At 49.5% G+C, this 16,862-nt stretch overlaps 1 protein-coding gene across 1 annotated transcript in view; it reads right to left on the reverse strand.

Moving 5' to 3' along the window:
- Positions 1-16,862, reverse strand: part of CNTN4 (contactin 4) — a 741,173-nt gene that overhangs the window by 125,362 nt on the left and 598,949 nt on the right. Inside the window, exons 11-12 of the mRNA XM_039837970.1 lie at positions 5,702-5,853; positions 3,237-3,366 (exon numbers count right to left, since the gene is read on the reverse strand). Of these exons, the coding sequence (XP_039693904.1) occupies positions 3,237-3,366; positions 5,702-5,853 (282 nt within the window). The remainder of the gene's footprint in view (positions 1-3,236; positions 3,367-5,701; positions 5,854-16,862) is intronic.

A 16,862-nucleotide genomic window follows, 5' to 3' on the forward strand; every position in this document is an offset into this window, starting at 1 on the left:
CCCTGGCGAAGCCAATACGATCATCTAAGTGGACTCAAGCATTAAACATGAACAGAAACAGTGCATTCGGAAAGTTATTTTCTTAACCAATGAAATACCTAATTTCTAATTAAGTTTTTATAGAAGGTTCGCGTTTCCTCACGATTCTAAGCCCCTCTTCACTCCAGTTCCAGTATCCCTTCGTGAGTGGGAGAGCGAATGTCACAGGAGTGCGCCACACAGGAGAACCCCACCCACGACCCGCGGAAGGACAGGAGAAAAGGCCTGGGGACAGCTGCCTTGAGGAACACTAAGCCGTGAACGGCGACGGGTTCAGTCACTAATGGGGACGCCCCTACCCGATGTGCCCAGAACCAGGCTGACGCTAAGCTAGCAGTCTCTCTGTGGCCCCCTCCATCCGGCGAGTAAATCACCCAGCTAAATTATTTAGCAGTTTCGATCCGTCGAATATAGATTATGTTACATGCACATTAAATTCCAGACAGGACACACAAGGACGAGGCCAAGGGAGAAGTCCATCACATCTGCTCCCAACCATCTGCCAGTCACGCCTTCGGGGCTGTCGCCCTTCACGAGACGGACTTCCTCTCTAGCACTAGCGGGTCCTGGTAGTTGATCGATAGCTCGACCCAGCCCTGTTTTTTTCTTCCTTATACTGAAGTATCTTGTTTCTTTGTTGACTTCGACTTCACCGGGATCCTAATACAGGTAACGTCAAATCGGTTACTTGATACAAAGGAGTCAAGGTATTACCGTTCTGTAAGAAACACAGTGACTCGTGGAATACGATCTTTTTATAGCTCACCCAAGGGAACGATGCAAATGTACGTGCATTTTTAAACAGTCCGGCATATTCTTATTATGGGCTCCAGAGAGCCACTCATTCAACACTTACCTGCCCTTCTGTTCACTCGGAGGGTGTTAATGTGATTTTGGGGGGACGGAAGATGGTATATTACAGAGGGAACATCTAAGCTTGTTAGTCGAGATTCTCTAAAATTAGTCCTTAATTAAACTTTCATTTTCTTCTTTCAAGTGTGTGCTTGGCCCATACGCTTAATGTATCTGCATCAATTTTTTTGAAGGATAATTCAGGATTCTCTATGTGCAACAAACTATCCAGACGTTCCACAACTTTGAGCCGCTGTTCGGGCCGCTGCGCTCTGATCTGGAATATTCCCCGCATTCTTTTCTCTCTGTCCAAATATAAACGGCCGTCCAAGGCCCAGCTGGCCGGCCCAGGCCGCTGGCCAATCTCCGGCCCCTGGACTCCTGGAAGCCTGGCTATTGTTAGCGGTTTGGCCTGTGTCTCTTCCTGATGCGCCTCACTGTGCTCACATTCAACTCGGCTGAGACCAGGTGGTTTGATGACGTCTCAGGTTTGATAACATCGCCACTGCTCTACCGCGCTGACGCTGGGGACTGAGGAACTCGGATCAAATTTCATTCGGAATTAGTTCCAACTGCAGATGATTTGAAATGACCCTCTGAGTATCAAAGCTGAAGTAGTGATCCCCAACTCACCAGCCTTGAACCCCGGGCGGGGGGAAGGGGAAGTATCTGGTGAAGGCTATGCAGAGTCGTTTGAACCTGTTCCATCTCATCTGTCCGTTAGAATAGACACATCGACTAGATACCATTCTAACGCATAGATTTCATATACACTGTTACTTCTAGCTGCGGTCGGCGCTCTAGAGAAAAATCATTCAATAGCCTTTCTCGCTTCAGGTTCTACTTTCGGGGCTGTAATTACCCTGGATCTATACCCCATGATTTTATCTCATGATTTGCGGTTGCTCCTTACAATCAAATTGTAACAAAGGGACCTAAAAAATCTTTTAAAATTATAATGGAGTCCCCAGACTTGTAAATTGGCAAGCGCTCACCCAGATGGTTTTAGAACCCTGTGATTCATTCATTAGGCCCCTCAGCCTCAGTTTTAAGTGTTCTGCTAACTAGCTGGCATAATGTTTAACAGAGAACATGCTTCTTTCTGCAGAAAATCCTACACGATCGGCCACGGTGAACCGTGGGCCGGGAGTCAGTTCCAACTACCAACAATCCGATCCGGCCTGGGCAGGATGGAGCATCGGCCTCGTCCTGGAGGAAGTTGAAATGATTGTTCCAACAACTGTCAGGGGGAGGAGGTGTGTACGTTTAGGCTTCCTAAAAGCTCACGCTTACAGTAGGCCGCACCAAGCCGAACATGCCAGAAGCACAGAATGTCCCTAGGCCTCTTGCGGGAAGGCTGAGGTCCCGTGAACCCTCACAGAGCTTGTCTTTAATGGATGCTGATCCAGGCGAACGAGCTCGGTGAGAAACTGTCACGGGAGCTTTCCCTTCCTTGTTTTCCCTTCCTTGTGCTCGGGGTGGAAGGACATTCTACTTGGAGCACCTGTCTATACACGTAAGATCTACGTGCCAGGCACAGAAAGCCTCCGCAGAAGAAACAGGCAGGATTTGTGGAATCGGCTCCCCCTAAGAACTACTGCTCAGATACTTCACATCACTTCTGAAGTCAGGGTCAAGGTTCCTCTATGGGACACGTGCAAGTTGGCGGCCGGGACGTTTGTGTCATTCTTAATGCCCACAGGTTTGTCAATCCACTTAACCTATACTTTCGATGATGTATTTACTTAATTCGTTAATTCATTTTTTTAAGTCTCTCGACTCCTCGATCACCAAACACACCCATTCATTCCTAATTCGGTCAATGTTTACCGAGCGCATCTTATATTGTATTAATCCTGAAGTGCCCACTGGTGGCTCACATCCAACGCGATCCTGGACGCCACAGGCTCTTAAGGCCATGGGGAGGAAAGGACGGGGAAGTCGCACACACGAGGAAAAGGCAGTGGTGGCGTCTGTCATGAGCAGGGTGAAGAAGCAGCGTGACAACCTGCATAGCGGGGAGCTGGCTTAGGCGCCGGCCGGAGGCCGTCGGAGGCAAGGACGAGGGGCAGGTGGAGCACCGCAGGCAGCAGGGCACGGCACGTGGGAGGGGGCCGTGGCGGAGCGGGGGCCGGGGGTTTGCAGACAGAGGTCAGCCCAGCCGGGGGCGAGGGGGAGGCTCGTCATCTGTAGAACGCGGTACGTGTGTCTCCAGCAATCTCTCTGGCCTAAAGACTCTTTTCTCCTGTCTCCTGCATCGGGCGTTTACGCTGGGCCAAGCCCGTGTTAGTTTACCGACTTAAAGAGTGTCTACTGGCTGACGTATCTCTTTCCAGCACACTCACCGATAACGCTGAGCTCGGCGCTGGAGAAGATGATGCCGTGTCTGTTCTCGGCCACGCACTGGTACATGCCCGCATCCGCGAGGCCCACCACGGTTATGTTCAGCGTCCCCTGCTCGATCTGAATTCTGTCCTGTGAAACAAGAGAGAAACACAGAACGGTGACCTCCTGCGACCGAGACCTTCGGGCAGTTTTGCTGCGTGTTTTATCAGAGGGGTTTAATGGGAAGAAAATAGCCATCAGAGAAGCAATTTTCATAACACGATCTATTTATCTGTCAGCTACTTTTGTGGCAGGTCAGATGCTACACGGAATAACCCGTACATCAACTGGAAAATGGAATCTAAATTGTAGGACCGACTCCCTTGAGTTCTCATTGATTTAGTAGTGAAAGCATTCAGATTAATATGCTCTGTAAATAGATGAACTTAAAATTTTAAATGCTTTTCTACTCTAAGACTTTGTGCTGCCCGGTGGCGGGGGCGGGGGACGGGGTGAGGGGGTGGGGAAATACAACCTGCACACTTCACCCACTGCATGTAATACTCACTACCTGCTGTATCGCCACCTGCTGCAGTAGCGTACAACACCACTCGCATTAGACTTCAAAGGTTACCCATCAGATACAGCCACCCGCTTTCACATACACACCTTAATACACACACCACTGGGAGCCACCCGGTTACTACACACATCAGAATGCAATACCTGTTGTATTGAATTTCACTGCATGCACACTCACCTATTGCACATACACCTGGTTACGTATTCACTCCATTGTAATACATTACACTGCTGCATGCACACTCACCCATCGTATGTATGTAAATTCCATCACACATCATCCACCGGGTTGTGATGCTCACTCGTTGCACACACACTCTGTTGCACACTCCACTCCGCTGCATTACACACACCTGCTGCACACACACCTCTGCTCAGAGCCTGATTTTGGAAAACCCAAAGAAAGCAATTCTTGAAATATTTTCAAAGAGCCTTTATGCTTTCCACCCCCTCCCCCCGCCTCCCTAGCACGTCCTCCCCGTGGCTGTCCCGGAATCATGTTCCTGCAAGCCTGGCGGCTCCGCGGGCTGCGGACGTTCAGTGTCCGGGTTCCGGCTCCCCTAGTCACAAACGACGAGATCCGAGGCAAACTGCTCAGTCAGGACCATTTTATGCACCAGTCAGGTTCCTTGTTTATAAAAAACGGGCAGAACAGCAGCATTTACTCACAAGGTCCCTTGTGATAGTCCCACGAGACGACGTGTTTGGAGGGCGGGATGGGTCAGCATTTCTTAAAATCGTTTACGAACACCTTCCAAAGTCTTTGTGACTATTATTATAACTCATCCCATCTCCTCACAAAATGCGGCCTCAGTAGAATTTTTATTTCACGGTTATGTGTTTCTAAGATTTCCATTTGGTCCTTTAAAAGCTCTGTCTGCTTATCGTTTCAAAGTATCTTGTTTATTTTTACGGACATGGCTCCTTTATCTCTTTGAGCATGGCAAATAGACTTATCCCTATTTCTTTGTCAGACCGTTCTATAGGTGGTTATCGCTCTGGAAAATAAATTTTGCATACGGCTCGGAGTGCTGGTTTGCAGGCTTCCTGAGAAAAGGAGTTACTTTTGCTTGTTCGGCTTTTCCCCTGGTTAGCGGTTCTGCGGCTACCTCGCCTCGTTCCCTGGGCCACTGGCTTCTCTAGGGTCCTGGCAGCTATGGCGGCTCCTGTCCCAGGGCGGACGGGGGACAGGCCCTGGGCTTTCTGACTCTCTTGCAGCAGAGTCCTACATGGCCAGGCAGCAGTATGGCGGCTTCTATCATTGGGTGGCAATAGGTGTTGGGGGGGGTTCTCCAACCAGAGCCTTACCTCCAAAAGCACTGCGCCCTGTCTCTGGAGAGGACGTGTCCCCTGTGAGCTCCTAGTCACCACTGCCTGCTCCCAGGCCCTCGGGCTGGTGCCCCCAGCCCCCGTCACCTCTCTTTGCTTTTGTTCTATTTCTGTTGCATCGGAGATGCTGACCCCGTGTTTGGATGTGTCATTCTCGCACGTTTGAGGCAGAGTGGGAGTCTGGATGGTGAACGAGCTGCACCCTGTCGGCCAGAAGTCTCTGTGACAGGACTGGCCACGTCACAGTGCGAGGCGAGTGTGGGTGCCCGGGGGGTTAGCTCGCTGGCTCGCTCGAGTCTACAGCACACGCAAATCTGCGCTGAGCACAGGCACACCTTCCAGACCTGCGTAAGTGCCCGGCTGCAAAGCCAGAGGTGCTGACCTGTGAGGACAAAGCCCAGCAGAGAGGCCGAGGCACCGGATCCGCACGCAGGTGGCCACCTGTGCTCACCTGTGCCTCTTCCGGTACTAATGGCTTTCGGTTGCATATTATTTTGGAAACAGCTCATTATTTTCCTGTTTCTGTAGCAACGAGGCCACATTAGACGTGAGAGTCAACACGCAGCGCACTCACCATCAGTTTGCTCACCTGAGTGGACAGCGGCTCCCCATTTCTCAGCCACCTGTACGTGGGTCGGGGTCTTCCGCTGGCTTTACATTCCCAAAAGACGTTGTCTTCGATGGCCACGTGGATGTCATTTATTTTTTGAATCCAGTTGGGTTGAGCTACAGCAGATCAGAAAGCAAAGAGGTACATTCAGTGCACGTTCAATCTATTTTTATCGGATGCAATCAAGGGACAGAAGTAGGCTCATCATAAAACTGCCCTTTCAGACGCTCGCCGACGACGAGGCTGGGGAGACGTTCCCGGAGCGCTTTCGGAAGACACCCCGCCCCGTCCGACTCCGAACGCTGTTTGGGCAGCCCGTGGGGCTGGTCTTTACGCGGGAAGAGCAGAACTGCCGTCAGCCGCGTGGCAAAATGAACTGCCCGCTCCCCCGAGTATCTGTTCCTCCTTTTTCCCTCTTTGTAACAGAAATATCCCACTCTGCTCTGCCAGTTTGAGCCGGACTTACGCTTTCCTAGCGATACGTCCCCCAGATTCCTTTGCAGCTAGGGGTAATGACGTTCACGCCAACAGCACATGCGTGAGTGCTGAGCGCGACGCCCAGATTATTTACTTAAAGATATTTGCACTGGACTCTCGCCGTCCCTTCCCGCCGATGGGAAAAACGTAATGATTGGAACAACCCTGGGCTCCGAGAGGGACACGACAGAGGGCGGAAAGGCCGACCAGCCAGTCTTGGACCTTGAGTGACCTCATAGAGCAAAGCAGCCCCTGAGTCCCCTGCCGATTTTCGGAGTGATACGTGAGAGAGAAGTAAGCCTCCTGTGTAAGCCTCTGTGTTTTGGGGTCTACGTGTCACAGCAGCTTAGCTTGTCCCTAACTAGTACACTTCACTCCCACACGTTACACGAATAATTTTCGAGACTCCTTTCTCCTTCAAGACTATCGCCATTGTTTAACGTTGTCTTATTTCCTGGCAACAGAGCGTTGTCCACAAGAGCATAGCCCGGGAATCCCAAATGGCTGAGCCAGTCCTGATTTTTACCAAAACCTTCTTAGGACCTCAGGTCCTGCCACAGGTAACGTAGGAAGTCAGCCAACACGTCACCCACACCGCCCACGCCCTATACCGCTCCCGCCACCCAAACCATGCCACGCTTCTCATGCATCAGGAGAAGTCATGGTTCTTTCCTTGTCTGCAATGAGCTAAAGATAGTGTGAATTCCACGATCTATAAACAAGTCTCGATAAATACGCCTTTCGCCCAAAGCATAAGTCACGCCATCGTTAATTCTAACGGCAAGTGCATCGAGGTGGGGGCCGTCCAGCCCAGAGTTCACGCGGAGCAGACCTTGGCTTCTCACTCAGGAAGCCCCCTGGGGGCGGTTCTGCAGGTGACCCGCCCAGGGCGGACTTACCAGTCAGAGTGGACGTTGGTACCGAACGGAAAGATGCTACTCTGTGCTTTTAACACACCTCTTCCTGACTTGGCCTCAGAATCTTGATCCAGTGAGGATCCAAAATCATCCACAGTTCAATTCAAAAAGAATTCACTAGTGCTGAGGCCAAGCTGTCTACCTGACTTTCTCAGCAATAAACAAAACGAGAAAAAAACTCAGCAAGTCCCTCACCCAGCAGAGGGCTCTAGGTCCCTGGATAAATGCTGCTTTCTCCTTTTGCCAATTATAAGCAAATTCTTGTTTTTCAAAGAGCAAAACACAATTTTACAAATCCTCTGCTGACGGGGACGAAGCATGCTGCACGTGAGGGGAGGCCGAAAGGGTCAGCTTTCAGAAAAGCTCTAACATCGCCCAGCATCGACTTAGACGAAGGTCAGAGCCTTCGCCCTTGCTGGTCAGCTGCTGAGCTGCTGCACTGTACCTTGCTGCCGTAACGCCAAAGCAGCTCAAAAAGTGGGTGCCTTTTCCGTTCTCTGCTTGGAGGGTGTGTCGCCCTGACAGGCTGATGGCAGTGTGTGCCCGTTTCACATTCAGCCTGCTGAACGCTTACCCCCACACCCCACACACCCCACAGAGCCCGCGGAAACCAAGCAGACAAGAAAAGCTGCAGAGAGCTGTGTGGGATATTAACGACTAAGCCGAAGTTTTCAAAGAGTGTGCGGAAAAGAAAAAATGAAAAGGCAAATGTAACCAATGAAGCAATGTCAAGCTGAATTCAAAGAGGAAACATCAAAACCACGTGCGGAGACACGGCCTTCCATGTCACAGATTTCCTGTCACGCTGGGGCCCATTCACTGCGTTCTCCCGAAAACGCAGAGTGCCGAAAGCAAGACCTTGCGATCCCAGAAAAGAGACAGGGCAGGGAAGAGAGTCTTGAGAGGGTTTCGCAAAGACCTTATGAAGTTCTCGCTCATTCGGCCTTCCGAGGGCCCCTTCCGTCCTCTCCCACGGGGCGGCGGTGTTGACGGTGCTGGACTCGAATGATGGACGACAGCCGGCCAGGCGGAAATCGACAACGCGCTCGGCCTCTGCGAGACATCGTCCGGTACCTTCCTTGCCCTTAAAGCGAAATTAGTACAGAGAAGCCAAATTCGACGTGACAAAAAAAGCACGTTCCTTTTGAAGTGAATATCTGGACAGAGGCCCAGGGAGATCAAGAAGGAAATGCCGCATTACACACATGGCAAAGAATGAGGTGATTTCTCTTTCAACACGCCCACGGCAGGCCGACAGGGCAGAGGCTCACGCTGTGACGGCTTCTGCCGTCGCTCACTCACACTGGATGAATCGCATCTAAGTGGGTGAGCTTTTGTTCTAGAATCAAACTCCGTGGGTGGCAGAAATGGTTCTCGTCTCTTCGTATCTCTTTGGGTCATTCAGCTCAAAGTCCTTGGATGACAAATGGTCCATTTTAGTGCATGATAGAAAAACGCTGCTCCCTCTCCCTTTTGGTTTGGATAACGCAGGTGGGTCTGTGGCCTTCATTATCACTCAATATCTAGGTTCAACCACGTTTCCTAACTCCATGTCCAAATAACAGCTCCGAGGAAGGCCTGCCCAGGTTGGTTCAGCACTATTGCTTCAGAAAGGAGGTCTTATCTAATGCCTTTTTGAATGGTGTATGTAGATCCTACATATTAAAAGGAATTAATATATCTACGTATTAAAACAGAGCATCATTTTGGCCATTCATGTTCTTTCAAGGTTTGAAACAAAAATTCCTCCTCTGAAACATCTTAAGTCTTCTTCTCAAGCTACAAATTCCTATCGAAGGTTGTGGGTGTGTTGGATTTGACCCTGTGACTCTGATAGTCTCTTGTATAGATGAGCAATCTCTTCGTTTCATTCTTCCGTTCAATAACTGCCAGAAATGACCTAAATCGATGCTTGTGTACTCTGACCGCTGGAATCATTCAAGTATGTTATCCAATAATAATTTCAATTGAAGATGAATATAATTTGAACTTAATGGTCGAACAATTCTCAGAGCCAGCCGGCTCTCTGATCTCCACAAAAACAAATTTCTAATAGAAAGAAACGTCATCATGAGCCTTAGGACTTAGAAATTAAAAAATCTGTAAAAAGGATATGATGGCAAAACCGCCTACGTGACTGTGACAAAGATGACCTGTGGCCTTTGAGACTTAGGTCTGGCCGCTCAAACGGTCTTGGAGAGGATGAGTCTTCGGCAAGGAACGCAGAGCTCTGGCTAACATGGCTGAACACACCGGTAGTGGGTTTTATGAGCCTGAAGGTAATAGCTTGGGTTCAATTGACCAACACACACACACGTATCGTATATGCATAGTGGCTTCCCAAATCTTTCCCTCCAGCCTGGAATTCTCGTGCTGTTGATAGAATTACCCAGGTAAAAATCAGTATCTCCACCTCGATTCCAACGTTCCCAGCTTTGGCACTTGAACTATTCACCTACCAACTTTCCTGTTCAGTCTTCCGATTTCTCGTTGTCACCTTCCCTGAACCCCGACTGCCCATTTGCAGAGCTCCCTGAAAGGAAGGGCCATCTTCACAAGACATGCCCACTCCGTGTTCGAGTGTAAGAGCCCGAAGCTGACCTTCGTCCAGCCCCGAAAACCTCCACTTTGATCTGAGGCTCTCCCTGCTCCCCACACCATGGCCCCATCCTAATGAGTGTCTTCAGATCTGATCCTCTGAAGCTCCCAGAGTTCTTGGGGCGGTGGGTGGGGGGAAACACCTCCTTCAACCACTGCAGCTTTGCTCTGCTTCGGATACTGACACTTTCATGTAAAAAGAAAAAAAAAAAAGGAACTCGATGATTAAACAAGACGGGCGCTTTGAAAAATACTCTGTGAAGGCGTCGCGATCTCGTCGTTTCATAAGACACGCTTTGGATGTGGAGCCTGGATGTTGAAAGCTGACGTTTGCCCACTGTGGACTTGGTGTCTGAAGTCCCTTCCAACTTGAAGATGCTCAGCCTTCAGACTGTCTCTTGAACTATGGGAACTCTTGGCTCTCCTGGGGTCTCTGGTAATTTGTGCTTCACTCAGACACTCCTGTTTCTCTTCATCTCTAAATTAAATCGCTTTGGCTCCTGGCAGTGGCAGAGGAGATGCCATCGGGCCAGCCATCCTGCAGACAATGACAAACTCTGCATAAAATACGAAGGCCACTACGTGAAGGCGCGCTGGAGGGCAATCAAAAGCAGGTGTATTCCTCCTAAAAGGTATTCGTTGATAAATTACATGACCGTGTGTGAGATAATAGATCGGATTTGCAAATGTGACACAAATCAAGAAGACGTTACTGACACGTCACATTTTTAAGCCGATATTTAAAGTCCATTGTCACTGGCTCTTTGACTTTATCTCCAGCTTTGCTCAGAACCCACAGCTCCTATCAAACAGGGTCTTCCTTGTCCCCAAGTCCAGGTCACCGGTTCTGGCCTCTTTCCTTTGTTTGTGACACCCCGTGGTTTTCCAATGTCCTCCGCCCCTCCACCCACTAACCAATTTCACCCTGCAGGAAAGCCTCCTCTGTGAACCCATCCTCGACGTGCTGACTCCCATCCTGCTGAGGACTTACGGCTCATCGGATACAGGCAGCAGAGCTGCCCGTTGCGTGTTCGTTCAGCTTAACTCTTTCCTCGTTAATCAGTTTCTACGTGATCACGCGTCTCCTCTTCCTAGATGTAGCGTCTCCTCTTCCTAGATGTACCGCGGTCAATTCAGAACTTTAGAAACGAGTCACGGCCCCAAAAGAACTGGAAATCAGAAATACGTTCCTTAACAAAAGGCTTTTTTTTACGACTGATGCGCGGAACCCGTTACTGCCCAAACGAAGCAAGCTGTTACTCTGGCCCAAGGTGGATTCTTCGCTTGACATTTCCTTTTCGGTCTCCGAGTTGGTCACCGCCTAGTGTTTCTCTAAATCTGGTCTCATTTGGGTTGAATTCATCCCGTTCTCCTACGCCAATCGGCTTTCTGGACGTAACATCAGCGGTCACGGCCGCTGTGGGATCATGCGCTATCTCGTGGGCGTCGCTTTATCGATCTGATTTCCCCACCTCGTGATGACTGACCGGCGCGTTAGGCATCATCATCTCGTTTTACGATGAGACCGAGATATTAAGGCCCAGATTCAGAAGGTGGCCCAGCTGGCACGGGAACCCAGGTCTGCCTGGCACCCCCTCCACGCTCCGTCTATGGGCCGTCGAGGTCACGTCCGGCTCTCCCACCACGGTTCTCAAAGTGTGGCCGAAGGACCACTGAGGTTCCCCAAGTCTCCTGCGGGGTGTCGCTAAGACCTGTCTTTCTAACTACTCATCGCGTGAGACCGCATTTTCTTCATGTACGTAAACTGGAAAAACACATCATCGCAGTCCGAACACAGAAGCACAGATAAAAATCCAGCTTTCTTCCGTCCAGACAGCCATGAAAGAGACTTGCAAAACCAGAAACGATGTCCCTCTTCTTCTTAAATGTTTTTGTTCGTTTGTTTTGTTTCGAAGAATACAGTCAGTTTTCTTAAAATATGAGATTGTATTAACATGCACTGGTTGTATTATTGTCATTTTAAATGTAAAAAGAGTACTAAAATTCTGTTTTAATTTCCAACATGGTGGATAGTGGTAGATAGAGCCCACATGAGCAAACATTCTTTGGAATATTTCATGATTTTAAGAGTAAAAAGGGGTCTTGAAACCAAAAGTTTGAGAACCACACTTGAGACAAGCACAGAAACTTCTAGATAAATGGAGCCATTTGGGGAAAACTTGTCACAGGTAAATTTAAACTGTATTCCTCGACGCATAAAAACAGTAACAGTTACATCTGCCTTCTGGCAAGATAGAATGAAGGAAGCGAATTGCACTTAACACATTGTCTTTGCTCTGACTTTGTCTCCCGGGTCCAAGGTTTCACAGGGGGCAAGGACACGTGTCCTCCCTCCTGCCTCTCCTCCCACTGCCCACGAGTTGCACGTGCTCATTGTGCAGCCCTGGAAACTCACACCAATCCACTCATCGGAACTGTCAGATGAAGAGAAAGACACAAAAGTTGTTGCCTTTATCTTAAGTGACACGGGAAATTGAGGGTCTCAATATCAGTTCTGTAGAGGACAGTTAGACTATTGCTCTACTGCGAAATTACTTGATCTGCTCTGTTCGGTTTTTGGTCACTCTGTCCTTTAAGCTACTTTGCAGGGCCGACAGCTGTCCAGTGATCACATACGCATAGCACATCGTGGGGAAGTCTGTGTGCCACATTGCAGGATGCTTCTGCCTTCACCCACTCACGACCTCGGAGATGCTCAAACACCATTGCAAGGTCAACGAGCCAACAGTTTTGCCTTTGGGGCCAAAAGACCACAGCACACAAGGTCTGGACATACAGCCATAGATGTCACATGGAGAAGGGAATAAAAGCCGCTCTTTTGGAAAATGGGGAGTGAAGCAGTCAATTGTTCACCTCAATGTTTTCATTTATGACAGCGCTTGTAGAAAATATGCAGAAAAAGCATCTGGATGACTGACGGGCTTTCTCCCTTTACCTATTTTATTAAAATGTGCTATTGGCAGGGAACGTAACATATGGTGTAGTATAATAGATAGAACAGTTCTAGTTACAGGCTGATTCTCACTCGTGTGATCTGGGGTGAGTTATTTTATGTCTCTGCGCCCTATTTTCTTACACAAATCAAAAAGTTGGCCCCGGCACTTCCTTCCAGCTCAAACACTAAAGCATTCAATGAAATATAGAGCCTGCCTTACTGCTCAGATATTATATTCCCTACTTCCCAATGATGAAGATGGTTTTATGTTTTTTAACACCCGTTAAAAAGGAAAAATTGTGTAAAAGGCATTAAATACCAAGTTCTTTTAGTTCGCACTTCATTCTTCCAAATCATGACTATATTCGCCTGGTCTCCTTGTGCAAGAAGGAAGTGACTTCACAGATACAATGAGGTGGAAAGATGAGTAACTACCAAGGGAATTCAATGCCCTGGACAGCCCCCTTTCCTTTCTTCAAAGATGCTTATGGACCACGCCCATCCCATGCTGTGTGTGCACAGCGGGGCCCCAGGCCTGATTGGCAGCTGGCGGCTGGCGTGCCGAGGAGCAGGAACGCCTTCGCTTGCTGGTAGTTTAATCTGCAGCCTCACCCACCACTCGGAAAGGGCCCAGCACAGAGCCACGCGTCTCACAGCGTGGACCCCAGATAAACTGCATCGGCGTCACCTGGGAACTTGACAGATGCCAACTCTCAGGTCCCGCGTCCGCCCTGCAGAATCAGAACCTGCAAGGGGAGGGCCCAGTAATCCGCATTTTAATAAAATTTCCAGATTATCCTAATGCCCCTGACGTTTGAGAACCTCGAGCACGAAAGAGCACGCATAGCACTCGGAATGTGACTCTGCTTCTTACTGTGTAAACTCAGGTCAGTTACGTCATCTCTTAGGGAGCCAGGGTCCTTATCTACGAACTGGGTACTTGCGGGAATGACACGAGCGTGTCTCATTGGCTCTTACTCCAAAATGTGTCTCAAGACTTTCCACTTGTCCTCTGTCCTGAGCCCTGGCTGCCAACCTCTCTCACGTACGCGGCTTCCTGCCTGGCAGCCTCCCCTCGCGCTTGGTGCTTTATAATCCCTTCATCACGAAGCAACCAGAGGGGTCTTTTAAAAGCATGAATCAGATTAAGTGAGACCCTTGCTTAAAATCCTCCTAGGATTTCCCATTACACTCAGAACAAAACCCGAACTCTGTGCCTGGCTTACAAGGTCCTGCATCATGTGTCACCTTCCTGCGTTTCAAAACGTTTGCCCCTTCTCCCTGTGATGTGTCACACTGGGTTCCCAGATGCATCTCAGACACATCGAGCGGTCCCTGCCCCAGAGCCTCTGCACGTCCCCACCGTCTGCCCGGGATGTGCTTCCCCTTGAAACGATGGCTGTCTGTCAGCAACGAGGTCCATCCTAGACACGTCCTCCCTGACTCCTGTATCCGCTGAAGCCTCTTCCTTGCTCCCAGTTGTTATCTATCATACCTTCCTAATTATTTTCTTTGTAACTCTTAACACAACCTGAAATTGTCTCGTTCACTTATTTGCTTAATAGTATATGATCCGTCAGCTTCTCGTAAAATGCAGACTCCCTGAGGCAGGGATCAGTCTCGCAGCCCTAGTGCCTGATGTTGCCGGCCATATGTTTGGCAATGAAAAAGAAATTTGTCGAATGAATTAATAATGTAGTAAAATCATTTTGGAAAATTTCCACCTTTAGCAACAAAGATCCATAGCATTTTACCCCTGTGAATATACAAACTTATTTTAATAAAGCATTTTAGACTGAAAAATGTCTGAAAGAGCTGATTAAAATTACACCACACTGGGCAAGTGGATGTCACGGCAGAACGAAGCCGGGGAGCTGGGGTGGGGTGACGATGTTTTCTGTCTGAACTGGTTCGCTCTTCACATAGCCCAGACACGAGCAGCACCTGCTAATCTAAGGACACCCCGCCCCCCCGGGAAGCCACCCGTGGTGGGGACACGTCCGTCACTGTGGCACGGGGGACACGGGAGTGACGGCGCTGTGGCCGGCCAGGTGAGGTCTGAGCGTGAGAAGGGGAGACCAGGGGAGACCGCCGTTTCGTCAAGCCAGGCCCAAAGCCCGCCCGCCGGGGGCCGCCGAGGTGCACAGCTGACGAACGCGACGCGACACCTTGCAACCGAGAAAAGCAGCGGCTTCCTCGCTGGACCCCGGGGTTCGCGAGCCCCAAGACGGCACATCTCGGTGTGGTAAGGGATTCTCTTGTCAACAAAGACGCGTGTTCACAGGTGGGCGACCGGGGCTCCTCTCTCCCCTCTTGTGATCGGCACAGCGATTTGAATGCTAATAACTCATTTCCATCGGTGGCCGAGGCAGATGGATATCAGGAACTCAGCACTGGGAAAAGCCAGTGGAGACCGAAAAATGAGAGAGGGGGGACAAAAAAAACAAAACGACAGCCAAACGCTTTGGTGTAGTGAAGCTCCTTTCCGACAATGAGAACAATTTGATGCTTTCTGTGTCACTGATGTGCCAGGTGACGAAAAACGATGGACTAAGCATGGACGCAGCAGCTGAGCGCTGCAGAAAGCGGCTCATCCGGAGGCTTCCGACACGGACGGGGGCGACAGCTCGGGAACAAGCGGGGGCGGGGCTCCCCTCACAAAGCTGCAGGTGCCATTCTGCCCACTTCCCCGCGCACCGCTGCGGACGGCTTCCTTTAAGAGGGCGACACGGTTAGAACCTGATTTTCACCTCCAAGCAGGACCCCGGAAAAACCATCTCGCTACGCGAGGCTGGGAGGCACCGGGGAGGCGGACCTCAGACCAGAAGCTCCAGAAAATTCTTTTCTCAGCTCAGGGAAAAAGACCCACTAGAAAGCACCAAGCCAGATCCTGGTGATAGGAAATTCTGTACCTTTTTAATACACCGAAAACAGATATTTCCCTTACAATCGTGCAAGCGAAAATGACTTGATTTGGAGTTGAAGAACTCAAAATCAAATTCGGGAACGACCGCTCCTGAATCGAGAAGTCTGTTCCACTAATGAAAAGGAAACAAAATATTGGCTCCTTACCTGGATGTTGTCGGGTTGCCCCTCCCCGACATGTAAGAAATAATTCTTATACCGGTGAGAAAAAGTACCCTAAACACTTAACGGCAGCGACCGCATCTCACTGAACTGATCCGTTTCTCCCATCGACTAACAGTGGCGTCTTTTGCTTTCCAACCAACCAAGTAAGGTACCAACCACCACAGTTTAAGAAACCGCGAAGGAAAATATCAAGTCTGTCCTTTGGCCTGAGTAGAGTTAGTCTTTGTTGTTGTTGAAGAAAAAATGAGTGATTAAAGAGAAGTATAGATGTATTCATACAACCGTTGCCCGGGTCATCCTGTGGAGAACTTTCTAGAATCATGTGTGCTTTCCCGCTCCCCTACCCCTGGGCTACATGAGAGGTTTGTTGAGTCCAAAATGCTGAGGGCCACGTGGGGGAGGGTACTGAAGGCTGGCTGCTTTTCTAAATCTCCACCCCGTTGCTGATCATGCCTCTAAAAGTCCTTACACGACTACTGAACAAGTCTGTGGCCATCGATTTGGAGGAATCGGTGAAAGAGACTTTTGTGGCATCGGTGACGGCTAAATAAGAACAATTAAATCTTTGGCTACAATGCGTCCGTACGGAACTGCTCTCACCATTTTAATATGCTTGCTGTTTATTGAAACCATTGTTGAATAATTATCAGTCTAGAATATGTATTTTCAACACCCCGGGCAGATGGGATTCGGGCATGTTCCAATTTGGCAGAAGTCAAGCCTATCCAGTGAAATCTCTTTCTGGATTTTGCATCAACGGCCTAACGGGGCTTCCGAGATCGGCTCGACCGGCGCCCACGTGCTGGAGGTTTTACATTTATATGACGTCTGGATCGACGCCGACAGTTAGATGCGGACAGGAGCAGCTGCACATGAAGAGTCTTTGGGGTGAGAGAGATTTGTCACGCTCCACTCCGATAAGAACTAAATTTGGACAGTGTGCATTCTGAAATGTTCATGGTACCGCGTGAAACTGCGAGCAAACGGGACAATTCCAGAGAATTCGCACGAGCCCCACATCAGATCATAAACGAAGAAAAGTACAGGGCTTAACAAGCAAGTCGGGAGTGGGACTAACAATATGCTT

Source organism: Pteropus medius, unplaced genomic scaffold (assembly GCF_902729225.1).
Source record: "Pteropus medius unplaced genomic scaffold, Ma_sr-lr_union100, whole genome shotgun sequence".
Lineage (NCBI taxonomy): Eukaryota > Metazoa > Chordata > Mammalia > Chiroptera > Pteropodidae > Pteropus > Pteropus medius.